At 47.5% G+C, this 27400-nt stretch overlaps 1 protein-coding gene across 2 annotated transcripts; it reads right to left on the bottom strand.

The window, feature by feature from the left end:
* MTARC1 (mitochondrial amidoxime reducing component 1) lies at positions 1–25923 on the bottom strand (the record flags this gene model as incomplete). Of its 2 annotated transcripts, none has more annotated exons than XM_082673062.1 (7): positions 1–925; positions 12401–12472; positions 12564–12625; positions 18442–18582; positions 19451–19613; positions 22711–22884; positions 25649–25923. In XM_082673062.1, 7 exons carry the CDS (start codon positions 25921–25923, stop codon positions 901–903), a joined length of 912 nt encoding a protein of 303 aa, XP_082529188.1. In that variant the 3' UTR covers positions 1–900. The 2 variants fall into 2 exon arrangements, with proteins under 2 accessions (XP_082529188.1, XP_082529187.1); XM_082673061.1 differs by lacking the exon at positions 1–925 and adding an exon at positions 3460–5038.
* Positions 25924–27400: the final 1477 nt, after the last annotated feature.

The raw sequence follows: 27400 nt of genomic DNA, 5'->3' as shown, positions 1-27400 counted from the left end.
AACGTGGATTCTGCCAATAAAGGCCCACACTTCTGAACGTAGTGTAACGAAGACGAAAAGTATTTGACCCGTCGTACAGCTCACACCATCTGCCAACATATGGATTGCCAACTGGAATATGCAAAACGTCAGACACACATCTGTGGAAAAGGGCCTCCTCCCACAGGAAACAAGATGTTGGGGCAGGAGGATTAATATAATTAAAACTTGAAGACACCGTGTGATACAGGGAAATACAGTTGAGCAACACATGGTTGAGACTTGAAATCTGTATTTTCTTTCTTTCCAAAAGCCCTGAGAGCATAGTGAGAATACAGCTTTAAGAACTAAGATTCACCCCACCAGGCATTAACGGTGTCCAGAAACTATGTGAGCAATCTTACTTGACATCCCCAAGACGTTAATATCTGTCCAACGCCAAACTAGAGGGGGAAACATGTTAATTTTCTCAGCCTTCTGATAGCACTATACAAGATCTCTTAGCCCCACAAAAAGCTCCAAATATATTCTCTAGGACTTCAGCTGCCTTAAAATATAGGCTTGCATTTATCTTGGCCACATTAACGAGATCTGTTTGACCAATACATTTATATTTATGATGACTAAGGGCAGATTATGGTTGTTAAAATTTGTCCTTGGGACATGAAAACACTCCTCTGTCATTAATACATTCTGTAATATAAACTATGATGTCAGGTCAACGTAAAGGGTAAAAACCTTCCGAAAGTATGCACACATCATTTTTTAAAGCAATTGAGCCTAATGGAATAACAAAGGTCATCATAACAAACCATTACAGCCTTGGTCTTGGCAACTCTGGCCACAGAAGAATCTCCAAGAAACGATCATCATTCCTCCAATGTTATGGCATCCAGACGACAGGGATGGCTCTCAAATGAGTCATACGGGCTCAGATCCTCGGTAGCTATGTGAGCGCGGGACGATCAATTATTCATGTGTTTACAAAGAGCTTTCCTCGTTGATGTTAACCAGAGCTGCTTGCAAAGAAGAGCTCTCCAGCTGTCCTCGGCCGTCCTGGGCCTCCGACTAACAAGCTGCTTTAATTGCTGGCAAGTCATCTGGAAGGTGCCCCTCCCCTAGACCAAGTAAACGCCCTCCCTTTGAGACTTTATTAGGTGTAAAAATACTAATCAGAAATAATTATGACAACAATTATTTATAGCACTCCCAGCAAACTGCCAAAGGGAGACATTGAACTTGGACTTGACATAGATCCCACCGAGCTCCACAAAGAGTGGATGGAGTCTGAACCGTTGAAGATACAGGTCAGGGGCTAGTAGAGGGGCTAGAGAGGATGATGAAAGGGAAGAATCAGGGGCTGTGGGCTTCGTGAGGGAGACACAGGGAAGAACCGTCTAAAATGCTCAATGAAGGTAAAGGAGCGTGACAGAGAGCCACCAGAGAGGCCTCCTCCACATGGCAGGAGCCCTTTATCTCCTTCACCCTTCCCACGAACACACCTCCCCCACTAAGCACGACCGCTCACCCCTGGCTGGTGCTTCCTCTAGAGATCAATGCAGGGCTTCCCAAAAGATGACCAGACATAGACCTTTGGGGAGGGCCGTGTTAAACACAAATAGAATTCTTCACTGCAGGTCAATCTAGAGCCTTCTACAGGCTGCTGGGCCTTTGGAAGAGGAGTGAGGCATGCAGGACTTCCCAAAGGTATTGGTCCACGGAATTCTTTTTTTAGGAGCATCCTTGCAGGCAGACTTTCAGAACACCCTGGACCAGTAAAACTTAGGGAAGTGCAGTGTTATGTTATCAACAGGTCTGAGAGCCACTCTGGCATCTTTGAGTGACTCTAAAATACCTGCTCTCGGCCACCACAGATTGCTTGCACTTGTCACACTCTCAGAGTTCTGGGGGCACCTGCCTGCGGTCACTGTTGGTGACAGCCTCAAAGGTGGCTTTTCAAAGTCACGCTTGGCTAGTCAAACTCGTCTGGCCTCTGCACACAGTTCTAGCAAACTGGCAGCCCTCCCCCAAGGGCATCTCCGCACCCCGTTATCACTAAGGGCAGAAGGAGACGAGGAGTGTTTCTCATTGTTGGACAGCTGCCTAATTTCCATCAGGCTCACCCCGACGTCTTCCCGCCCTTGTGTGTAAGTTGCTGCTTCCCTCTCCCATTTGGGACGTTCTCACTTTTTCTGGGGAACAGCTGGGAAAGTGAGCCTTTAAGCAGTCTGCCTAGGCTCTTTCCCACGTGGTTCTTTGCAAGATCTCCAGCTGTGGGTTTGTAACTGTCTGCCGTGACTGCACCGAGACGTTGCCACCCAGAATGAAACGCACGACGACGGTGGATGTTTTGGCCTGACCCTGAATGTCCATCGTCTGCAGCTATAAGGAGACCTTTCTGAGGGTCTGCGATGGTCTACATTCCCGACCTGATATTTCAAGTGGAAGTGTGTGCAGAGGTTCAGTATCCAAAGTAAACCAGACATCAGCCCTGCCTTTGGCATTAACCAACTCATTAAATATAAAATAAACACAAGTAAATGGCTTTTAAATCTCACTGACAGAAAGCTTGGCAACTACCCCGAGATTCTAGAGGTCATTGGAACCTCTGTCTTTAAACTGGAATCTTCCTCACACTCTGAGTAGCAGGAGACTCCAGACAAATGAGGGAGGTGTTAGGGTTAGAGCCCCCTTCCACTGGAGGACTCCCCTGCAGTACACGGAAGGACAGGGTCTGCGTGAGTGTGTGGCCTTTGAAACAGATTGAGTCCCTGGGGAAGTGGCTGTTACTATTGACAAGGGGTTAGAAGTTCAGGTGGAAGGCATTCAGCTTGCCACTGGTTATAAATATCTCGGGATATTCACCGAACCAACCTTGAGTTTCCCATCAGTGCCTAACTGTTGGCTGCTCTCAGAGAACCGACATTCACGTGGTTTCCTAAATCCTGTGTGCATTCTGCCATGGGTTCACGGGGTCCCATTAGTAATGCCACTTGCTGAACTCTTATTTTTGCCTTAATCTATCTGTAGTTTCAGCATAAAGTGGATCTACTGGGGAAGGTGATGGGTCAAGGTTAACTGATTAATTATTCTAATTGCACTTCACGCCAAGTGTGTGAAAAACAAATACATTCACCAACCAGAATACATATGTGCACCTGTTACCTTGTAACTTTACCTCAGAGCTAGGCTTGGTTCCAATGATGACTAACCTCTTTTATAAAACCAAAGTGAAACATGCACAGCTTTTGGTAAAAAGCATGTTTACCTGACAGCCCTTCAAAGACAGGCGTTCTCTGGAGGATGCTCTGTGTGTGTGTCAGGTGACAGGGTGATTGGTTTTGCCCATTGGTCACCTTTCAAAGCTGCCCATTGGTCAGCTGCCCATTGGTCAGCTTTCAAAGCTGCCCATTGGTCAGCTTTCAAAGTCTGACTTCCTGCCAAGAAGTGAGTACAATCTGAAACTAGTCAAAGTAGCTTCCATTTATTTACAGTTTTGAAACACATTTTTCATGACTTAGCTTCCTAATACAGTCAAAGGGCAAAATGGCAATGAAAGATACACTTCCTCAGATCTTAGAGTTATATAATCTGATCAGGAGAAAAATCAGATATGAGTTTTTAAGTGAATTGGCCTATGTTTTCTTTTTCACCTTTGAAAGGTTTTATTCAAAACCTAAAATAAAGCCATTTATTTCAAATCACACAATCACGTGTCTTCTCATCCATGGACTTCAGAACTTTTTCACCCTGATTTTGAGGAGGAGTAACCAGTCTTGAGTTGATGGGACCAGCGAGATCCAGAAGGACCCGTGACAGCACAGCCATGCTTTTAGAACCAAATGCCCATAGCAGAGAAACAGAGAGTACCTGGAGGGTACCCCCACTTTCTCTCAAAACAATTTTCTAGGATAGAAAACTAAAACCCATCCACAAGTTTCCCTCTTTTCAACAGCTGAAAAGCTGAGAAAGGCTGAGCTGTCATTCAATGCCACTAGGTGGCATCATGTCCTTTTCAGACTATTTCTTTTTGCTCTTAAGACGGGCACCGTGGTTTCCCTGGGCAACTTCAAACAGCATCTCAGACCACATCAGGCAAGGGTGTTTCCCCTACTTAGTGCTACTGTTCACTCTCATGTACTGGGAAAAGTCTGGGCTCACCAATGTGATATATTTGATACTCCGTTTCAAGGCAAGGAAGTTTTTGTCTTGCTTTCCACATATTACATATCAGAGTCTGACTGCAACGCTGCTCTCATGAGTTGATTTTCTACCCTGACATCTCTGCTGTCCTACAGCCCAGAGGTACTGCATGCTATGAAGGTCCATCAAATCCTCATGGACACTGTCTGAGATGATCTATGGAAAATGAACATCCTAAGTGTTTCCTGAAGGTCAGGCTCCTTATGCCCTTTTAAAAGCTTGTCTAGGGCTTGAGGAGAAAAGTGAAGTGACAGTCCAGCCTTATTCGGAGAGCTATTTAATTTCCATTGCATGCCGTGGGCATGGGGTACTAAAAGATTCCAGAACATTCTGCTCACTCCCCCACTCTTACTCTTTCTCTTCTCTCCCCTTTCCCTAAAGAGTAGCCATGAGATGACGGAAGTTAGCCCTCTGGGTAGGTGAATGGAGAAGAAGAAGAAAGAAGTATTCCACAATCACAGTTAAACAAGCGATTTTTAGAATCCTGCCTTGTCATTTAAGTGACTTACTGAAGTCCTATTAAGTTATCAAAACTCTCTTTCTTCACTTTGTGCACTGGGATGCGGGAAGCACTGAGACACAAGGAAGAGTCCAAAAGACGAAAAACTTGGTGATCACAGAGCTAAAGAAAATGCCGAGGTGTCAGGTCCAAAATACTGTGCTTCAAGTGTTGGCATATTTGAGGACGTTTTTTAAAGACATCTGCTATTCCAGGACATATGATTCCTATTCCTGGCCAAGCAGGTACACAGGGTCTCCCACTTGGATGGTCCCTGGGTTTTCCAGAACAAAATACTGTCCAAAGAGAGGTGATTTTCCATATAACTTTCGTTCAGAAGGGTCACACAGGCGATAACTGCAACAGGAGACAGAACACCATAAGTCACAGCCAGCCAGAAGCAAGAGCTCAAACAGCGTGTGATTTCTTCTCGCTGAAGGATCTACCCACAAAGGCCAGTGGGCTGCCCAGCTCCAGCGAGCACTGTTCCCACCCCGACTAATAGAACAGTGCCTCCTGGGGTTGTACAGTAAACTGCCCGCCCAATGCACAAACTACCAAAGCATAACCAATGGCCATATTCCCACCTCTTTTCTCCTTGGAATGTTCCCGTTTTCAGCATTAAGAGATTAGGGACTCGAGATGCTCAGACATACTTTATCACTTCCCTTTTTCCTTGGCATCTCTCCATGTCTATCATCCTACCAGTCCATCAGGCTCAGAGCCCTGAGTCATCCTTTATACCTTTTCCCTCACTTTCCACAGCTTGTCCATAGCTGCCACGTCCTGAGGTTCTTCCTGTACCACATCTTTTGAATGTGCTCACTTTTTCTCCCACTGTCATAATCTCCCTTCAAGCATCCTCAGATGACTATAATACCTTCTTTTTTTTTTTTTTTTGGCCACACCACACAGCATGTGGGATCTTAGTTCCCCGGCCAGGGATCGAACCTGGGAAGTCCCTATAATAACTTCTTAACCAACCAATTTTCCTCATTCTCCCCTCTTCCACTTTCAATTCACTCTTAACACTACCCTACGTTACTTTCTTAATTTTGCTCTGGTCTTATCACTCCCGAGGCTCAGAAACTTTCAATGGATCCCCAGTGCCTGAGGAATAACATTCCAAGTCTTTGGCCTGGCATGCAAGGCTCTTGACCTGGCCCCAGCCAGCTTTTTCAAAACCTCTGCCCTTTCTGTGCACTTCTGCAGTGCTCTGTTGGATTCCTCAATGTCCTTTCACCTTGCTTTGCATTTTCCTGGCTCGGGGGTTCCTCTGTGGGATCCCCTCCCTCCATTACCCAAGCAGTAGAATTCTACCTTTTCTTCAAGGTCCAAATCAAATGCCATCTCTGCTAGGAAGGAAGCCCAGGGTCCCCCAGCCAGGAGCGGTTTCCCCATCCTCAATTTTCTCTGCTTGCCCCTTGCCCCTCACATGCCGTGTCCTACAGTGTCAGGGCATGTGTCTACCTGCTCTACTGTGCAAGACAGAGAGTCCGTAGAGAGCAGGGAATGTGACTAACTCCCTTGTACTACTCACACCCAGTGCTGGGCACTGTATGTCACTGGTGACCCACAATCATTTGTTGAACAGATGAATGTGTTGGTGAGTAAAATCCTGTTAGAAGTAGAATCATATCTTTGTCAGCCAGAAAACGCAAGAATCCCCAGGAAGAGTGTACATGAGATGCGTGTGAATGACACGGCAAGATTTTCCCTCACCCCACCTCCACCAGGAGAATGTTTTCCTTCTGTTTCTCATTTAAGCTAACTCCATTTTTTTTAACATCTTTATTGGAGTATAATTGCTTTACAATGGTGTGTCAGTTTCTGCTTTATAACAAAGGCTAACTCCAATTTTACATCACTTTTATATTTAAAACATTGTGATGGAAAGCATTTTTGTTTCATTCTACTGTGCCTTGAGAAAAAAAAATAAACTATTGCAACAAATCAGTCTTACTTTTGTTCTTCAAATCAGAAGTGGCTAATGAGAAAATGGAGAGGGTCAAATCTAGAGCTTCTTTCTGCAGACCCTCAGCTCCTCCCCAGCTGCAGGCACCATGTTGGTTTTGCTCATTGCTATATGCCTACAGCCTGGTACAGCACCTGGTACGTTGTAGCCACTCCAAAGAAGGTTGGATGAACAAATGGAGAAATCAACAAATGGATGGGAACCATGAACCACTGATCCAGCCAGTCCTGTAGCCAGGTCTCTGCCATGACCTTGGACCCTGGGAAGCAAGTGCCTCTCCTAGCCTGCCTCTCCTCTGTCAGCATGCAATACCAAGGACATCTGGGGATCTGCGTCTGTTGGAGGGTGACTTCTTCAGGATCCGGGCAGATCGGCTACTTTTATGGCTTGGGATTTCTCCTTGTTGCACGCTCCGTAGCCTGAGGCTCTGATTATCTCAGGGAACTGAGAGTTGGAGTTCTGGGCATCATACATTGACACTTTATGAAGTACATCACACAGATTATCCCTTAATCCTTCCAACAAGTCTATGTGGGAATGCGTATCGTCCCCACTTTACAGGGGGTCTCGCATAGGAGTGACGGACTTGGCCAAGATCACAGATCTAAGTGGTCAGGCTGGGGCCGGAACTGAGGTCTGACTCACTCCAGAGTCAGGACTTTTCCCACCAGGGATGTGATCCCTGGTCCTCCTTATACCTCCTGAGTACACGCGCAGGCCTGAGAAGAGCTGAGGGGGTTCATATTTATTCTCCTACACGAACGTTCGGCCACGCGCGGGTTTCCCCTGCCCCTTCCCATCAACCACGCAGGCACACACTTACTCCCCCGGCAGGTAACTTAGGAGCGGAGGACCCACAGAAGCCGTCGCCCCTCCCAGCCCAGGACCTTAACCTGCTCGGTGTGTGTGTGGGGGGGGGGGGCAGGGACAAACGCAGGTGATAGTCGCAAGGGCGAGGCGACCGGCTTGTCCTGCCAGGCGCCCCAGCTCCGTTCCACCTGCGCCCCTGCTGACACCGTCCCTGCAGGGCTACCGGGGAGACTCTACAAACGAGATCAACGGCGACCCCTTGTGGGACTGAGACGGTATTGTCAGCGGTCTGTGAATTCACGGGCACACCCAGCCTTGCTCAAGAGACGGAAAACACGGCATTGCATCATACACGGATCGCCTATGATTTTTTTTCTCCAAATATATATATATTGTTGTTGATGACGATGGGATTAATAAATTACAAAGCCATTTAAAAATGCCTTTCTTGGTGCATTTTCTCTTTCAATAAACATGAAGCAAACGACTGACTCTAATGGGAGACACAAGACGTTCTGTTTATCTTAAACAGAGGTCTCCATCCTTAAGGGCGCCATGTGAGTGGAAACTGTTACCTATAAAGTGCTGTGCACCGGTGAGGGCTGCTTGGTTTACTCATTGACTGGTCAATGCCCAGACCCTGACTTGCAGGCAGGGTCTCTGATCACCACCGGGTCCCCACCGAGGGGCACAGGCCACTTCTGGGACCTCCCAACCTGCTATGTACACGGCCAGATCAGGAATAAAACAGCACCGTGAAGACGCCACGGAGAGGAGGAGACAAAGGCTGAGCAGGTTGGGCTGCGTTGCATTTAACGCAGCCTCAGAAAATGGAAAGAAGTGTCTCCAGGATTTTCCCTCTCTCGGAAGGCGTCAAGTCCATAAGCTGAGACTATCAATAACCATAGCCTAGATGGTCGTTATGTATTTTACCATCTATTAGAAAAACAGTATTTATTGCTTTATTCGGATCAAGGGGGAGTGTGAACCAGGAGATGTATCATTAGCCCAGCTTTTACAAATAAAGAAACTGAAGCAACAAGAGCGTAGCTGACTTGCCAATGTCACACAGTTACTGGGAGGTGATAGAGCCAGACTGGCTGGTCGTCTCCTTCCAGGGCATCACTACCACTAAATCCTCCTGTCTTTAGCTCGGCACAGCACAGCCTAACACAAGCGGAGAGCGGCAAACGCCCTTACTGTCCAAGTGTTCCTGCATCCAACAAAACTAGTGCATCCACCGAACACATGAGCTTTATTCTTTCTACTGAAAGCAACAGCGATAGACCCCCAGCACTCCTGTGGGATCAGTGTGGGAGCCCCTCTCCCTTCAGAAAGAAAAGAATAATTCCCTCTTCATAGTTTCAAGCCAGCAGACCAGCCTCCACCGTGCTTCGGGCTGTATCTCCCAGACAAAGGCCCCACTGGGCCTGAGGCCCATAGCTATTCAGCACTGGTCTCCCTGCTGAGAACTCGTATTCCCGAAGCAGCACGGCCCTGGGCACGGGGACCCAGGAAGAGGGAAGGCAGTGCGGCTCCCAGCATCCTGCCGGAGAGCCGGAGAGCAGAGAGGTTGCTCCCGACACCACTTTGCTTCGCTTCCGTGATTTATGTCAGGCAGCCGGGGCCTTTCTCTTCCCGATTTATGGCCGTCTGTCCCGGGGAGAACATAAATTACTGCATCTATGGCAATTTACATCTCAGTAAGATACAGGGGAAGACACCTAGGCTGGCACCCATCTCCTGGGGTATTAGGAGAAATTAGGTTGGGATGGTTCCTGAGAGCCTGCAGGGGACCAGGAGGGCTGTGCCGCTTCCGGAGACCCTGCCTGCCTGCCCTGGCTCTGCGTTGGGCTCAATTACCCTCCTTCTAGAAACACAGGGCTCCCGATGGGCTGGGGGGAGGCACTGAAGATTCAGAGGACTGGCCCAAACCCAGGCACTTTGTGACTCCAGAGGGAAAGGTGCGAGACTCCAAGCACAGGGTTGGGAAGAGAGAAAGAACAAGATGTAAAAAGAAAAAAGGATGAGGGGGACTTGGTGGTCCAGTGGTTAGGGTTCTGTGCTCCCAATGCAGGGGGCCGGGTTCCACCCCTGGCCAGGGAACTACATCTCACATGCCACAACTAAAAAGATCCCGCACGCGGCAACGAAGATCCCACGGGCCGCAACGAAGGCCTGGCACAGCCAAGTAAATCAAATAAATAAATATTTTTAAAAAAAAGGATGACGGTCAATTCCCCAAATCACCTGTCTGGTTTGCACACAGAACCATCGAGGCCTGTCCACCAGGGCCTGAGCCAGAGGGGGGCCTGCGGATCACCTGATAGAACCAGGGCTCCCAACACCCACGACAGGACGCCTTCCCGGGTCCACCCTGTCTCCGTCCTCCGTGTAGCTCCTCTGCGGGCACAGGAAAGTGGGAAGACCAAACTCTGATTTTTTCTCGTGGTGAGTGAGCCAGCACATTCTGAGGAATCGCTAGTCCATCGCTGTGGGTTCTTAGAACCACTCCGCTCTGGAATGTCCCACCACATCTAGTAAACTCTTCCCCAACATTTTATTGGGACCATCCTCAAACAGGCAAACAAGTTCAAAGAATTTTAAAGAGACCATCCAATTACCAACCATTTGGACCCTACATATAACGTTTTACTATATTTCCTTTATCACGTATTTATCCATCCATCCGTCCATCATAATTCTTTTTTCCATTTCCAAGTAAGTTGCAGACTTCAGTAAATTTCACCTCTAAACAGTTCAGCTGGGAAATCATTTCCTAGGGTTAAAATTTCTTAACTTTGTGGGGAGGGGATAAATTTACACGGAGTGAAATGTACAAATCTTAAGTGTTCCATCGTATTAACTTTTTACAGAAAATTAATGTTGTTTTGGGTGTTGAGAGATACACAACATCCCTCAAAAGGATGGGATTTGCCTTAAGCTGGTCTGTAGCCCCTTCTTTGAATATTCCCACAAATCTACAACCCATGGTGGGGACTCAGACAAAAAGCAGCCATTTGCCCTTCACATCAAGAATTCCTCTCTGTACCTCCCCTCCCAACCTCCTTCCAACCCACCTTGTTTGAGACTGTTCCTGACCTCCCTCTCTCTGCCACGTGGCCTGGCCCCTGAAAGGCCAGCTATTTACCTCGCTGTAGCCTGGCCTTGTGCACGACACTGGTCTCCATGGACCACAGGTGCCGGCTTCATGCTTGGAGGCAACGTGCTGTTTGGGACAGAGCCCCTTGTCCCAGGCTTCAGCCTGCCAGGGAGGGGGCCAGAATAGTAGCTTCTGGGACAGCAGGATCAGCAGAGAGGGGTGGGTGCTGATCCAAGGAGACTAGATTGTTGGTTCAAAGAGGACCATGAGCTTGATGAGAGATGGAACGAAAGAGACTCCCATTCCAGGGGAACAAGTTGGGTCACACAAGCCCAAGCATAGCCAGCCCTTAATGCGCTCTTTCATGAGGGCTTTGATGTCAGATGACCAAACTTCCACTGCATTCTTTCCTCAAGTCTTCCAGGGTTTTGCCTAAAGCAGGGACCACCATCCTCCCCGCCTTCCCCCTCCCCCCTGCAAGTGATACCCGAGGACGCATGTCAGGGTCAAAGCCGAGGGTCTCAGGGGCTGCAGAGATGAGACCTGACGCCCCACCTGTGATCTTGCATTCAACATGGAAGGGACCAGTGAAGACGAGCATTTCAGGGTTTCAGCAACATCCTGGCCGTAGATTCGGCAGATAACAGCACAGAAGTGTGTGAATCATGAATTGTTGTTTTAGCAAAAGTACTGCAGGTTGATTATAGAAAGTTTAGAGGCTACATACCAGCGTATATATTTTCTCCATAATTTCATTACCAAAAGAGCCATGAATGTTTCAGTCTACAGCCTGCCAGGCTTTTAGCTACTCAGGCACATTTATATATTTTAAAAAGGAAAATCAAATAAACAAAAAAGTCAATACTATATATGTTCATTTGTAATCAGCTTTTTTAAACGAATCTTATCTTAAATATCATTCCATGCAATTTAAACTTATTGTCTGTCATTGTCTTTCATTAAAAATTTGTTATGGGACTTCCCTGGCAGTCCAGTGGTTAAGACTCTGCGCTTCCACCGCAGGGGCCTCTGGTTCGATCCCTGGTTGGGGAACTAAGATCCCTCATGCCATGCGGCACCGCCAAAACAAAAAAAAATTGCTATCATGAAAATTTTAACATAAACATAAAAGTAGAAAAAATGGTGCAATGAATCCCCACATAATTATCACCCAGATTCTATTTATCAAGATTTGACACATTTTTCCACGTGTTCTTTTGCTAAAATAATAGACAGCACACCCCAGATATCACATCACTTCACTCCTACATACTTCAACATGCTTCTCTTAAAACATATAGGCATTTCTTTTTTTTTTTTTTTTGCGGTACGCGGGCCTCTCACCATTGTGGCCTCTCCCGTTGCAGAGCACAGGCGCCGGACGTGCAGGCTCAGCGGCCACGGCTCACAGGCCCAGCCGCTCCGCGGCATGTGGGATCTTCCCGGACGGGAGCACGAACCCGCGTCCCCTACATCGGCAGGCGGACTCTCAACCACTGCGCCACCAGGGAAGCCTATAGGCATTTCTTATAGCACCAGAAAGCCCCTATCACACCTAACGAATTTGTGATGTCACCAAATACTCAGTCCATAATAAAGTTTGCCAAAACATCTAAACCATGTTTTGTTGTTGCCTTGTAATTGGTGTGTTCGGATCACGAATTCTAAATGAAAAATAAAATTAGTTGTCCAAGCAGGCATTCTGGGGACCAAAGCACCCAAGAATGTTTCCCAAGTTATCCAGTCACCAGGACCCCTTCCACTTCAAGAATACACCTGGCGTGGTGTTTCCCCTGCTTCCTCGCAGAGATGTTAAATCACTTAGTCTCACCTCTTCAGGGTCTCCAGAGGCTCCTTCCTGCTCATGACGCCCGTGTCCGGGTCCACCGTGGTTAAAATGCACCTGGACACACACACAGGGCATCATACACGGGACAAGGCAGACGATCTTCACCCTCCCCGCCGTCTCCTGGGCAGCAGTGTGTGCACCTCACCTGGAGCAAGCCATCACCCTTTTCAGTTCCACATCACCAATAAGAAGCTCGTTCCATGAGTCCTGCAGACAAAGCACATAACTCATGTGAGCACTTCGGATCCCCAGCCCTGACCCACCCGTGTAGGGACTTCACGTGGTTCAACAGCTGATGAAGCCACTTCCATCGAAGATGGCCAACCGTACATCACGCCTCGCTGCTCCCTCCCTCTGCCTTTAATCTGTTGGTTCTTTCCCCTGAAGTGAAATGCTCCCTCTCCTCTCACTTGTAAAGCTGGAATTGAAACTCATCTCCTTCAGGAAGCCTCCCTGACTGACCCCACTTGACTGGAGGTGCTGTGGAAGGCCAGGGTGGGGCTGACGGAGGGAGCGGGTGCAAGAGAGGAGAGGGTATGGAGAGGGGGGATTACTCTAGGTTGTATCAGATCCCTTCCTGCTGGCCAGAGGTGGATTAACGTCCTTAATCATCGTGTCTGTTTACCTTGTAGCTCCCCTGGCCAGATAGGAACAAATCCAGAGCAGGCCAGTAGCTTTACTTCCCTTTGCATCTCCACAGGAGCATTCCCAAAGCTCTCCAGCCCAGGAACCTCCTGGGGCGTTTGTCTACGGTCTGGGTCACTGGTGCTTACTTTTCAGGACAAATCGCATCAATGGACTGTGTCCCTCAGATCCAGAAGGGGAGATAGAACATACACACACGAAAAGTGAATGGTCAATATTCCTTTTAAAAGTTTCAGAAAAATTGAGAAAAACTTTACAAGACAGCACCCTGTGTGCTGGTTGAACTTTGCAGACAAGCATGGAGCCGGTGGCTGGCTGGCTGCTCTGGGCAGGGGAGGTTTTAAGGTAAAGGTAGGATCTGAATTGAGTCTTCCAGGGTGGAGACTTTGAGAGGCACAAACGAAGGGTGAGGGGACTCCAGGCAGTAACAAGAAGGAAGGACATTTGATTGTGGTCCTGACCTTCTTATGCTCACAGAGAAGGTGCCTGAGAGCCAAAGACAGGAATCCATGAGTTAAAACAAACCTGCCCAGTCCTTTGTTGATCACAAGCCAGAGAGAAAGTTCCAGGCCCAGAAGTTTAACTCTGACAGTGTGTATTATTCTTGATATGTGTATTTCAGGGTTTTGTTTTTGGTTTTTTAATCATAAAATGAGTCTCTTCACTGCATGTTTCACAACAGTCCAAAAAGCTGGGCACCTCGGATTAGAGCAACCCAGCCTGCTCTGTGTACATTTCTCCACCAGGAGGCACTGTGGTCACAAAAAAACACAAAAGATCCGAAAGGAGAGAAATGAAGGTTCTGGTTAGGAAATTAATTTATTATTAATTAAAGAAATATTTACAGAACCCCTTTATGGGCAATAAAAACTGTTGGGGATTGCGTCACAGGTAAATAAGTTAAAAATTCCACCATCAGGAAAGTATCTCTTTGACAAACTGGCGGAAAAGGAGAAAACTATTTACATGTTGAACGCACACTAGGGGCCCAGAACCGTATTAAACGTTAGAGAAGCGCCCATGAAAATCTTCCTCCAGAACATGTTATCTTGAGGTGATAAGAAATTGAAACAGGAGAAGCTGGGTATGGAGAGGCACAGACACAGCACAGGGTGGCTTTGGAAAAGAGAAGCAGCTCTTCCAGGTCTGGCAATCAGAACAGATCTCTCAGGGGAGGTGGCTTTTCATCTGGGTTTTTAAAGAAGGCCAGGAGTTTCTAAGTGGGGCAAGAGGCAAGACCTGGGGTGAGCAGGAGATAAGAGGATACAGTCCTTATATAGTTCTCAGTCCAGTCTGTAGCTTGGAGCTTTTATGGAAGTAAAGGCTGGGAAAGCAAAGTGTGGCAAGATTATGGAGGGACCAGAATCGTCGAGTGGGCAGTTTGGGACTTTTGAGAACTGGGGAGCCACTGAAGGCTTTTAAGCAAGGCAGCCACACTGACTGTCACAAACTTTTAGAGGAGAAGAGATCACTCTGGTGCTGAGAGGCTCAGCTGTGACTACATCCAGGACCGCTCAGTGGTCCAGACTTGAGACAACGAAGGTGATCTAGCTGGCGGCTGCGAACAGAAAGGGAGCAGATGGGGCTGGGGATGAGGGGAACATGGGAGAAGAAAGAGTCAGGGGTGACTTACAAGCTCTAAGCCAGGGTGAAAGAAGGAATACGGTTGCCAGGATAGAAGCTGTGAAGTGAAGACAGGGAGTTTGCGGAGCTTATGAGGACAAGTTTGCTAGGTCCACAGAACATATGAAAACTCCCAGCAGACAGTCAGAAATGTGAGCCCCGCGCTGCAAGGGGGAGTCCACGGTTGGATACTTGGGAAGGACCCACATAAGGGTGACAGATGGTGAAGCTGCAGGAGAGGGTGTCATTACCAAGGGAAGGTAGAGAAAGAGAAGGGTCGAGGCCAGAAATTTTGGAAGCCCCTACCTGAGTGAGGAGTAGGGGGAGGAGAAACAGCAAAGGCACAAGAGCAGTGCAGCCAGGGAGGGAAAGTTCCAGAAGCAGTACCTATCGGTCCAAGGGGAGGGCAATGATGACCAGGAAAAGGTCTCTGAAGGAGGGAGGGGAGAAGGGCAGCCTCGGGCTGAAGTGAAGGTCTGAGAAGTGAGGGTGAGGAGAGCAGATGATGGGTGTGAAGGGATGCAGAGAAGGACCACGATCACGAGAGGCAGGTTCTGAAATGAGGAGGGGGTTCGCTTCCCAGAAGCCTCCGCGCAGGTCCTCAGCCTCTGGCCAGTCTGCTTCGCCCACTGCACCTGGCACCACCTGCCCTAATCATGTCCAGATCCCTGCCACAGGCAGATGAGCACAGTGCAAGTTGGTTTTTGCCACTCTCTTGCCTAAAATCCTTTCCAGACCCTTCCTCCGAAGGCGATACCCCTTGACACCAAGGACCTTGGCTCTCAACGCCCCTCCCTGAGCGCCGATGCTGTAAAAGACAGCAGTTATCTCCGTGCCAGCACAGCCCTGCTCGTGTGCCCCCTCCCTCGGTGTTTCTTCCTTCTGCGTCACCTGGCCAACCTAGGCTCATTCATTCACTTAGCAAAGAATTCATGCTGGGTGTTTTTCTAGGAGCTGGGAGAACAACAATGGTCAAGTTCTGTCCTCAGAAAGCATGTGTAGGGGAAACAGACAACAAATCCCCCAGTAAACACGGTGTATCAGGTGGGGATGTGTGCCGGGGGGGACTAGGGCACGCAGGCCAAGCAGGGTACGGGGTGATCAGGGAAGGCCTCACTGAAGGGGAGGGAAGACCTCAACAGGGAAGTGAAAGAGGTAAGGGAGTGAACCATGCAGATACCTGAGGGAGGACATGCCAGACAGAGGCACCAGTAAGAGCAAAGGTCCCGGGGAAGGAAGCAGCAGAGAGACAAAGAAGGGAAGAGTGACAGGAAGTAAAACTCTGGAACTAGGAGGGTGTGGCATCACACAGGGCCTTGACAGCAATTATAAGGATCCCATTTTTGACTTGAAGAGAGATGGAGAACACAGACAGAGTTTTGAGTAGAAGGAAGACATGATGTGAGTTATATTTACAGATGACTTTGACCTTAGCTGTGATGAGAATAGACCTTGTATGGTGGTGGGGGTCAGTCAAGGATAGACCAGTGAAGAGAGGCTATTGCAACAAACCACAGGAGAGAGGGTGGTGACTTGGCCCAGAGAGGAAGTGGAGGAGCATGGCAAGAGGACAGAGCCACCGAGATTTGTTGATTATTTGAATGTGAGAGGTGAAGGAAGAGAAGAACACAGAGTGGTTCCCCCTTTGGGGCCTGAGTAGCTAGAAGGCAGAGCCGCCATACACTGAGATGTGCAAGGCTGGGCAGAGCAGACTTGGGAGTGGAAATTCAGCCCTCGGTGTTGGACATCCTGAATCTGAGACGAGATACCCCAGTGGAAATACAGAGAAGGCAGAGGGAGAGTTCTGGTGTAAAGATGTTAGTCAAGGGGTCCTCAGTGTGGAGAAGGTTTTGAAAAACACAGACCAGGGCATGAGTAGAGACAGAGATTGCTACAGACCGAGGGTTTGTGTCCTCCCAACCTTCATATGTTGAAACCTAATCCCCAGTGTGGTGGTATTTGGAGAAGGGGGTCTTTGGGAGGTGATGAGGTCATGGGGGTGGTACCCTTGTGAATGGAATTAGTGTCCTTATAAAAGGGGCTCCAGGGGACTTCCCTGGTAGTCCAGTGGTTAATATTTTGCCTTGCAATGCAGGGGGTGTGGTTTCGATCCCTGGTCAGGGAGCTAAGATCCCACATGCCTCGCAGCCAAAAAACCAAAACATAAAACAGAAGCAATATTGTAACAAATTCAATAAAGACTTTTAAAATGGTCCACATCAAAAAAAATCTTAAAAAAAAAAAAAAAACGGGACTCCAGGCAACTCCCTTGTCCCTTCCACCACATGAGGTCACAGAGTGAAGACAGCCGTCTACGAACCAGGAAGCAAGTCCTCACCAGACACCTGCACAAATCTGCAGGTGCCTTGATCTTGGACTTTCCAGCCTCCAGAACTGTGAGAAATAAATTTCCATTCTTTATGAGCCTGAGCCCATACTGCCCAGTCGCCCCCCTCTCCTGTCTGTGTTAAAAAAGTGGGGTGGCCGGTCACCTATCACCCTCAGCTCACCACCTTCCTGGCCTGTCTTACCTGGCTGTAACTACCTGTTCACATTCTAATCACCTGGACTGTGAACTCCTTCTGAGAAGCTCCTAGACCGGTTTTCCTGCAGGTCTATTCACAGGTCTATTCATAGTACACAGGGGCACTAACCCATTGTGTGATGCGTGAAACATTATTCCAATAAATGAGGCTAGCCCAGCTGAAGCGTTGTATTAACATCCAACTTAAAATATGAAAGAATCCCAATTAGGGAACACTCAGAATCAGAAAGAAAGCCTTCTAGGACAAGAGTCAGTTCAAAGAAACCTCCTGAATCTGAGGTCCTACTCTGGGCCGTCCCCTCTTAACTTATCCTATCTTTATCTGCCCATCTCAGAGGGTGGGGTAGGAAGTGTCTTCCATGTGAACCGTGATACAAAGACCAAAGCCAGGAAGGGAGGAAGCTTAAAGGGGGCCACAGTCAGGGAGGGATCGATGGCCTGAACGAAGCTTCTTTACTTTGATTATAGCAATGAAACCACTGCCCACCTCTCTGGGCACTTTCTACATCCTGGTGCTTTTGTGGGGAGGCGTCAGCTGAAATTACTCACAGTTGATAAACGCAAGAAGCAGAGGTCTCAGAAAGTTCCAGGACTTATCCAGGGTCAGACGGCCACTTATTGAAGCAGGGGGATTCAGATCCAGGTGTCCTGACCCCACGCCCGGCCCCTAGAATGCCCAGAGCTCCTGTGGGCTGTGGTACAGTCTGGGTTCTTGCCGTGGGGCAGCCCTCGGCTGAGCCATCTCAGGTCGAAGGTGGCACTGGAAGAGTTTTAGGGCAGTGCCGTCTCAGCTTGGGGACAGCATCCACCCACAGCAGCCCTGCTGCAAATGACTGTCTTCCCAAGGGAGCCCTCGACTACACAGGAAGGCCACCTTCCACATCCTGCTCTGTGGCCCACACAGATCATGTATTCTATGCTAAGTACACTTGGCTCAAAATGAACCTGCCTGCTTGGAATTCTCCTTAGAAGTCTCAGACCCTGAACTGCCCCTTGACGCTATCATCTCTGCCTCATTTATATTTGTATCCTCCACACAGAAGTCTGTACTGATCAGATGCTCAAGAAATTGCAAACTTGAATTGTTGCATAATACGGAGCCAATGCAGAATGCATCCTTCTGAATAATTTAATCCAACATCAAAGACTCTCATACCTTTAAAAAAAAAAGTTAAATCCAAGGAAAGGGGCAAGAAAGGTATAGCGTTACCTCTGCATAGACACCACACCCTGAAATTATGATATTGGGCCGGAAGTTAGTTGCCTTAACTTTCTTCTCTAGCCTGGAGTTGAGGTCTGCCAACGATGCCTCAGAAAGGATCAGGAAGGGGCTGGCGTCTGAGTACGGGATCTGATGAGAAAATAGGAGCTGTTATAGCGTGAGGCACACAGAGGCATTTCTCAGAGGTCACATGGGTCTGATTCCTGGAACCTTCCACCCCTCCCCCGCCCCACCTCCCCACACAATCTTTCTAAGTATTTCTCTATTTCTATTTACAGAATAGTCACGGCCATTCAGAAGCTTTAAATAGCCTTGCAGATACCAGGAATTACATGATGGAGTGAAGAGAACATGGTCTCAGAATCTTAGCGCTGTCCCTTTCTCATCCTCCAAACTCTCACACGTTTATTTTGTTAAGGTTTGATGGCCTCATTTGGTGTGATCAGAAGTATTCACTGATTCCACAGATACTTATTTTTCACACAACCTGCAAATCAACGTTCAGCATGGCCGTGGCAATGGCGCTACATAGCATTGTATGTTTTACTCTCATGATGAATTCTTACAGCCTTATTTCTTTAAGGGCCAGTCTGGTCATTTTAAATCTGTGGATCTCCACACCCACACTCATCGGCCCAACTGTGAGCTGCCACACCCTTGCAATCACAGTGTAAAGAGGTTGGACTCCACATGCGATTACAGAATGGAGTGGGAAAGATACTGACCTAGAACAGTTTTGAAGCTGCGTTGCCACTGGAAGGTTTCTGTGAATAGGAATTTTTGCTCTCAGGCAAAAATGCAAGGGTCCCGTAAATCAAGAAACACAGATGCTGCTCCTAGTGGAAGAGCCTTACTTTTTGCAATTGCTTGTGACAGAAGTAATGGCAAAGTGACAGAGCCGAGCTCAGCAGACATGCCGCCCTGCTCTCCCCCATCCAAGGAAGCCTGTCTTCTATAGGACACACCAAAGGCCAAAGCCAAGGGATGCTCCTCTGACCTGGTCTGTGGGTCGAAACGGGTCTTCGATCTGGTGAGAATTTCTCGGTTGCATGTGAGGTTCAAAGTGCACCAGGCGGTACGGCTGCGTCTTCAGGAAGTTTGTTATCCAATGGGCCGCGGCCTCACCGCAGTCCCTGCCCTCGATCTCCAGGCCCTGCACTCTGCAGGGGTTGGGGGCAAAGAACAGGCATCTGTAGATCTGGACAACCTACCATGTCCTACACATATCCAAAAGGCTGCACCAGGCTATGATGTCGCTGTAAGTCCTTCATTATCAGGAGATGTCATTTTAGCCTGGCCCTGCCTCTGAACCATGTGGAAGCCCAAAATGAAGATGCAGTTTCAAGCCTTGTTCCTCGCTCTCCCCTTTTTTTTTTGAAGTATAGTTGATTTACTTGCGTTCGTTTCGGGTATATAGCACAGCGATTCAGTACTTTTGCAGATTATATTCCAAGTTATTATAAGATATTGGATATAATTCCCTCTGCTCTACAGTAAATCCTTGTTTCTTATCTACTTGATAAACATAACAGATTTCTGTATATTAATATTGTATCCTGCAACCTTGCTGAATTCATTTATTAGTTCTAATAGTTTGGGAAAGGAAACCTGAGTCCCAAGGGCTCTTGGCATCTTTACCCTAATCTAAGCTTTCTGATTCTGCAATTTCCAAACATGACCTTGTGTAGTCTGGGGCATGGACCAAAAGCCTGTATGGGACCATGAAAAAAATTTCCACATAATTCCGAGTGAACCAGTAATTAAATTTTAAAAATTTTAACCACAAGAAAGTATGCGTACATATCCAACTGTAATAGGGGCCAGGCATGCTCAGCGGGCCGGGCCAGCAGGTTTGAGTAGCCACCCGCGGTCAGCCCAACGCCACGTCCCGTCACTGCCACTCCTTCCCCAGGAGCCAGCAGGCAGGCCGTGGAAGGCCTGAGGCCCTGGTGCTGCTGGCAGTGAGGGCTGCAGGTGCCACACTCGTGAAATAGGGACAGAGCGGGCGTGCAGCTGTTAGCGCCCGGCCTCGGGGATGGGGGCTGACACTGAGCGGTCCTGGGGCAGGGAGTGTGATGGGAGGTGGAGGGCTCCTTTTCCCCGGAGCCCTCCAAGCCCTAGAGCCTCCGGGTGGGTGAGCTGAGGGCACAGAGGACAGGCTGAGGGCTGTGTCCTGCAGAGCTCCAGAGCCCTCGCCACGGCCCCCCACCGTCAGGGCCAGGTTTGGACCTAATGGTCGCTGCCGTCTCCATGGAGGCCTCAGCAACTGGAGTATATGGACACTGCCATTAAGGTAAAAGCTTCTACCGGCTTCAGTCTCTCCCGTTCACGTTTCTGATTGGTATTTGTTAACGTTTGTTTTGGTGGAGGTTTATAGGAACATCATGACCTGACCGTGACCTGACCTCAAGACCAAAGGATGTGACCCCAAGAAGTTTGCAACAACTAACCACGCCCTCCCTCACCTCTCCTAGAAAGGGGCTTTGCTGAAAGCTTTCAGAGAGTCCAGGGCTTTTTAAGGCATAAGCCACCCGTCTCCTTGCATGGCCCTGCAGTAAAGCTTTTTCTGCTCCAAACTCCGACGTTTTGGTATCGCTTGGCCTCACTGTGCATCGGGCACACAGACTTGCGTTTGGTAACATAACCGCGGCAGACAAACAGGAACCAGAATATGGAGAAACGTGAAATACAAATTGCAGTAGGCATATTAAAAAGCTTGCCTCAGACAATGATGAATGCAAATTAAATCAGTAAGAAATGACCGTTTTTAACACAAAAATGGCAAAATACTTTTGAACATAATGGTCAGAATGAGATGAAACAGATATGCTTATAAACTGCTGGTGAATATATAGCTGGTATAACCATTCTGCAAAGCAATTGAGCAACATATATCAAAAGTCTACAAGAGCCATACTCTTATCGCTGGCAAAACCACTGCTAAAATTTTTTCCCGAAGGAAATAATAAGAGATATGAACAGAGATTTATGCCAAGTTACACATCACATTCTTCCTCATACCTGGAAAAAACTGAAAACGATCCAAATGTATAAACATGGGATGTGCTAAAATGCATTCGAGGACACCCATGTTTTTAACAATCTGAAAAAATACTCAACGTACCCTTAAGTATATAAACCACATTCAAGATTGGTACTATTTCAATTTGGTTTTTAAAGTGTTAGCCATAGAGACAGAAAGAAAATATGTCAAAATATGAATCATAGTTATCTCTGATGGGTTTTGTTTTCTTCCCTTTTTTGGTATTTTCCAATTTCTCAACAATGAATATGTATTTTATAATCAGAAAAACCATCAAATTAAAATGAAAACATATTATTATGTTTAAAATTCTGATATTACAGAAATCATATTAGTTCTGCATTTTACGAACTTTTGGGGGTCTTTAGACATTTTTCAAGTAACTACATTTTTTGATGTGATGTGATTTTCTATGATAGGCTGTGGACTAATTAAGCATTCACGTGGCATTTTCATTCAAAATGCAGAAACTGTAACAAGAGTATAATTAGACCCTATTTTAACTTTCTCATAATACGATTAAAAAAATGAACTCTAGGCATGATTTCTTAAAAGCAGAGCTAGTTTCCTGGAATAATTGCTCCCTTGAGGGCCTTCTGATGTTGAGGAAAGACACTCTGTACAGAGCAGTCTCCTGGCTGAATCTCCACACTCACGATTACAGGGAACCCTGGGCATCTGCAGGTCAGAACACTCTTCTGGTTGCGGCTGGTCTTTCTTATTTTGGAACTTCCTTTCATTAGAGCTAAATATCACGGGTCATATAGCCATTGGCAACTCCCGCCATAACTCAGCTTTGGAAGATTCCCAGTCTTTCCAGGCAACACAGAGATGATCCTAGGGTAATACATTGATCTAACCTCACCTCTTCCAGGACCCTCTCCCCACTCACTCCAACCCCATTTTTGTCCTTTATCCTCTGGTGGTGTTATTTTTCTCTTGTTGACATGTCAATATGCTTTTGATCCCATAGTTTTCTACATAAGTCTTTTATGTTTCTCTGCCCCACATCAACACACATTTCTGAAGCTGCTCCCCTTTTCCACCTTCTTTTAGATCATCACGATGTGGAGGACTTGACCCTACATATGGTACATTTGCAGTCAATGGTTAATTATTGACAGTGTTTCTCCAGATTTCCGCCACATTTCCCATTTTCCCAAAACTGCAGGAACAAATGCTCACACAAGGATTAAGAGCTATCCTTTCCTTACCTGCACTTGTGCACTGCATTTGTGGTGGGTGTCTTGATGGGCAGCCGCAGGTCCTTCGTGTAGGCTGCACTGAGGGTCAGGGTGTCACCCTCACAGGTCAGGGAAATCAGGACCAGGCGGGGTTCCTGTCGAGCAGTAACCATATTCCCCTCCTTGTTGATTACAAGCCAAAACCTGCCATTTTCAGAACACAAGTTATGCATGGCCCACCATGACAGGCAGTCAGTCTCTGGGGGAGTTTCAGTGATGCACTGTCATCTTTGATTGCCTTGCTGTAAGCCTGGTGTGTGTGAGTTTGTGTGCGTGTGTGTATGTGTGTGTGTGTGTCAGTCCGTCTGCCTGTCCTAAACATCAGCTCATCAGCCCAGCAAGACTGAATCTGTCAGTTAATTTCAAAGTGTTTAATAATCACTCGTGCGTCGGACAAAATATCTGCAGAATATTTTGAGCTCCTTGATGGAACAGAAATCAAAGAAGCTAATTATACGTCCATCTCAATTGCCAGAAAGTCTGGTCACTTTCATAAACATGCCCTAAGGAGATGATAGGCATCTATCTCGGAGAAAGACGAGGAGGCATGGTGCCTGGCACAAGGAGGCATTCCTGCTGGTGGAAATAACAAGATGTTGCTGTATTGTTCTCAGAGGGTGGAGTCAAGCTGAACAGCAAACAATGCTACTTACACTTTGCCAAATCCACCCCCAACTTAAAAAAAAAACGAACGTTTCAGTATTCAGAGCTGTGACTTCTGCAATTTGCCAAAAGGCCTATTGTTAATATGGACAATATTTTTTGGCCTGATACTCAAGGTCTAGAGGTACTTCCCAAAACAAAGATAAATGGAGAAATAAAAGCAATAGAAAGGACTGTTTCCAGTAAAAAAAAAAAAATGATGGGTTTGTATAGGGGACCTTTCAGCTACTGAGGAAGCTAAACTGACATGTTGGTCATTTCCATTCACACTGAATGGAATGATTACAATGATAGGAGTGAGCTTGTGCTTTGGGAGTCCAGAGACATAAGAAAAAAATATAGCAGATAATTTAGATCATCACCTCCGGCGGGTCATCGTGGTTGAGTTGTTCAGCTATGCTAGAAAAATAAAGTTAGTGTAAGCCCTTTCCCAAAGGAATTCCCTCTGACCAACCCTTCATCCTGGATACAGGATGTCCCATATCCTTGGTACGAGCACGCGAATATTCTTTCTGCTAATCCTTCCTAGTAATAATGGTAGTCTGATATTTCTAAAATACACATCTGATCATGTCACCCCCTTCTGCAAACCGCAACCCACCACCGCCGCCCTGTGGTTCCTGCTTTCAGAATAAAACTCTAACTGTTCAGCAAGGCAGGCAAGGCCCTTCATCATCCAGCTACCCTCCCAGCCAGTCTTACCACCTGTGCCCTCACACATGTCAGCCTTTCTTTTTCTTTTTAATTTTTTTAGTGCGGTAAGATATACACAACATAAAATACTTGGCATACTCTTAGGTACACACCCAGAAGAACTGAAAGCAGGGACTCCAACAGATACTTGGGCGCCAATATTCACAGCACCCTTCTGCATGATGCCGAAAAGTAGAAACAACCCAAATTTCCAACAACAGAGAATGGACGTGAAAAAAATATGACTTTAACCATTTTTAAGTGCACAATTCAGTGGCATTAAATACTTTCATAGTGTTTTGCAACCATCACCACTATGTGTTTCCAAAACATTTTCGTCATCACAAACAGAAACTCTGAACCCATGAAGCAATAACTATCCATTCCATTCCCCTCTCTCCCCAGCCCCTGGCAACCTCTAATCTGCTTTCTATCTCTATGAATTTGCCTGTTCTAGGTATTTCATATAATTGGAACTATATAATGTTTGTCCTTTTGTGTCTGGCTTATTTCACTTAACATTTTCAAGATTTGTCTGTGCTGTAGCATGTATTAGAACTTCTTTTTGTGGGTGAATAATATTCCAAAGTGTGTATATACCACATATTCAGTTCCAGCTATGAAGTTCTTCCTGACCACCCCAGTTTCTCTTGTTCCTTCCTCTGTGCTCCCTGGCACTTGTCACATTGAGTCAATTACCACCTAGGACTGCAAGCTTTTGTTCGCTTCTCTCCATCACACGTTTTGATAGTATGATGACAAACACAGCTCACCATTCCACCGTGTCACGAATTGCCCTCTGTCTGGGGAACTGGAAGGGGGAAAAGTTACAACCCTCATCAGTCCTGTGTGTTACCTACAGAAACTGAGGGCTGGTCTGGGAGGGCGTCTGAAGTGCAGCCTTACACTGAGGCCGAGGCCAGACCCAGAATAGGACAAAGCTGCTTGCTCTGGGCCTTTGAGATCTTCGCAGAACCCCAGGAATTCACACAGGTCGAGACTACCCAGGTAGGGCACGAATAAAAACCCTATTTACAAAGCACCAGTGTGCTAAAGAAAACAAGAGTCCCGATGCCACTGCTGTGTGGCTCTGAACCTCAGTTTCTTGATCCATAAAAGGGTGCATGAGAGAATTAGGGAAAATAAAGTATGTAATAGCACTTTTTAAGCTGCAAGAATCTGAAACTTTAATCGTTATTACGATTATGTGCTCCACCTTGGTGAGCTCTTAGAGGGTTTGCATCCGTGGCTCCAACTTTCCCCAAGTTCTCAAGAGACAGTAAAGTAAAGTGGCGGGGACCAATCCTGTGAAGCTCGCCCCTTCCGCTAGGTGGAGTTGAGTCAGTTTGCTTGCGCACCTGCTGACACCTGGGGACCTCCTCTGGGGCGCAAGCCATCGCAGGAAGGCAGATCGGGACCCTGGGTCTGCGGTTGGGAGGTGACGGCCCCCTTTCCTCTTCTTCCTTGCCGCTCCCCCGACCCCAGCCAGCTCCCACTTTCTTTGTAAAGGAAGGACTCCGCAGGCCTCCCCCGCTCCCGGGCTCAGCCCTACCTGTCCCGCAGGTGACCGCTGCGCAGCCCCAGGGCCGTGCACTCCGCCACCTTCACCGACACCCCCTTGCAGGACTTGACGGGGTAGATCCAGAGCTCTGCCACGGTGCCCACCTGCTGCAGCCGCCGGCGCCGCCTGGGCCGCGCGCGGCGCCAGGCCACGGCCCCCAGCGCCACCGCGGCCAGTCCCAGCGCGGCGACCCCGAGCCAGCGGGGCCGGGGCTGCGGCGCGGGGAGGCCCAGGCGGGCCAGCGCGGAAGAGCCGGCGGCGCCCATGACCCAGCGATCGCGGGCGCGCCGGGGACTCCAGCGGGGCCCACCCGAGACGCCAAGCTAGCCAGGCAGGAGCGCGGCCGCCGCCGAGGGCTGCTGGCGGAGGTGCCGCCCTTAACCGGGAGCCCAAGGGGAAGGCGGTTCCTGAGTCTCTTTCCGGCCGGAGTACCGTGTCCTGCTCCTGAGGTTGGCTTGGGGCGCTGCGGGCGGGAGGTGGTGTCTCGGCTGCTACGCGGTCTACTGCCCACCGCCGCCTCCACTTCCGCCGCCTGCTGGCCACTCGGCGACGTGCCCTCCCCCAGGATCGCTACAAGTGACCAGTTTACTTATTTACGTATTTGTGGCATTGACTTAAAAAAAATGCACAAGGTGAAAATTGCAAGTTAAGTTTTATTTGCAGCAAAATGAGGACTGCAGCCCGGGAGACAGAGGTTCAGATAACTCTGGAAACTGCTCAGAGGAGGCGAGGGGGCAGCCAAGGTTACATAGGTGTTTGGCAACAAAGGGCAGGTAGTGTGGAATGTCATAAGATTATTGTTAATTAAAGAAAACCAGTTATCTCAAGTTAAGGAATTTACCCTTTTTCTATGTATGGGCAGATGCAGGAGACCAGGCTCACTGAAATCATTCCTTTGATATGCACCTCAGCTATCTGGGCCAGGATCCTGTATTTTTACATCCTGAGTTTCCTAGGGCTCACGGCAGGGAGTGACTGCAGTCTGATGGCTGCTAGATGGCAGGGATCCTCTTCAGCCCTGAGTTTCCTCAGGGCTGACAGGTTCACGTTGGAGAGTTGCAATCGTTGATGACTGTGACATCCTTTGTTTATTGATATGGCAGGAAATATGCCATTTATAAATATTCCATACCTTTTATAAATATTCCATTTATCAGTGGGTCGTTTATTTAACCTAAAATAAGCAAAAAATGTTTGCAGGGGAAAACATAATTTTGAAATTAGAAATCAGGCAGCGGGCAGATCCCTTTCCTGGAGATAGGAGCGGGCGGGCACCACGTGGCCTTCCCAGTGTCCAGCTGCCTTAGAAAACCCTAAAGATTCCACACAGAAAAAAAAAAAAAAACTGTTATAATTAATAAATGAATTCAGTTAAGTTGCAGGTCACGAACTCAACATACAAAAATCAGTTGCATATCTATACACTAACAATGAACTATCAGAGAAATTAAGAAAACAATCCTATTTATAACTTACCAAAAAGAGTAAAATACCTAGAAGTTAATTTAACCAAAGAGGTGAAAGATTTGTACTTTGAAAACTAAAACACGTTGAAGAAGACACAAATAAATGGAAAGATGGTCTGTGCTCATGGATTGGAAGAATTAATATTGTTAAAATAACCACACTACCTAAAGCAATCTGCAGATTCAATGGAATCCCTAACAAGATTCCAATGGCATTTTTCATAGAAATAGAAAAAACAATCCTAAAATTTGCATGGAGCCACAATAGACCCCGAAG

Source organism: Grampus griseus (assembly GCF_964374135.1).
Source record: "Grampus griseus genome assembly, chromosome: 1".
Lineage (NCBI taxonomy): Eukaryota > Metazoa > Chordata > Mammalia > Artiodactyla > Delphinidae > Grampus > Grampus griseus.
This window is presented reverse-complemented; position numbering and strand designations above follow the sequence as displayed.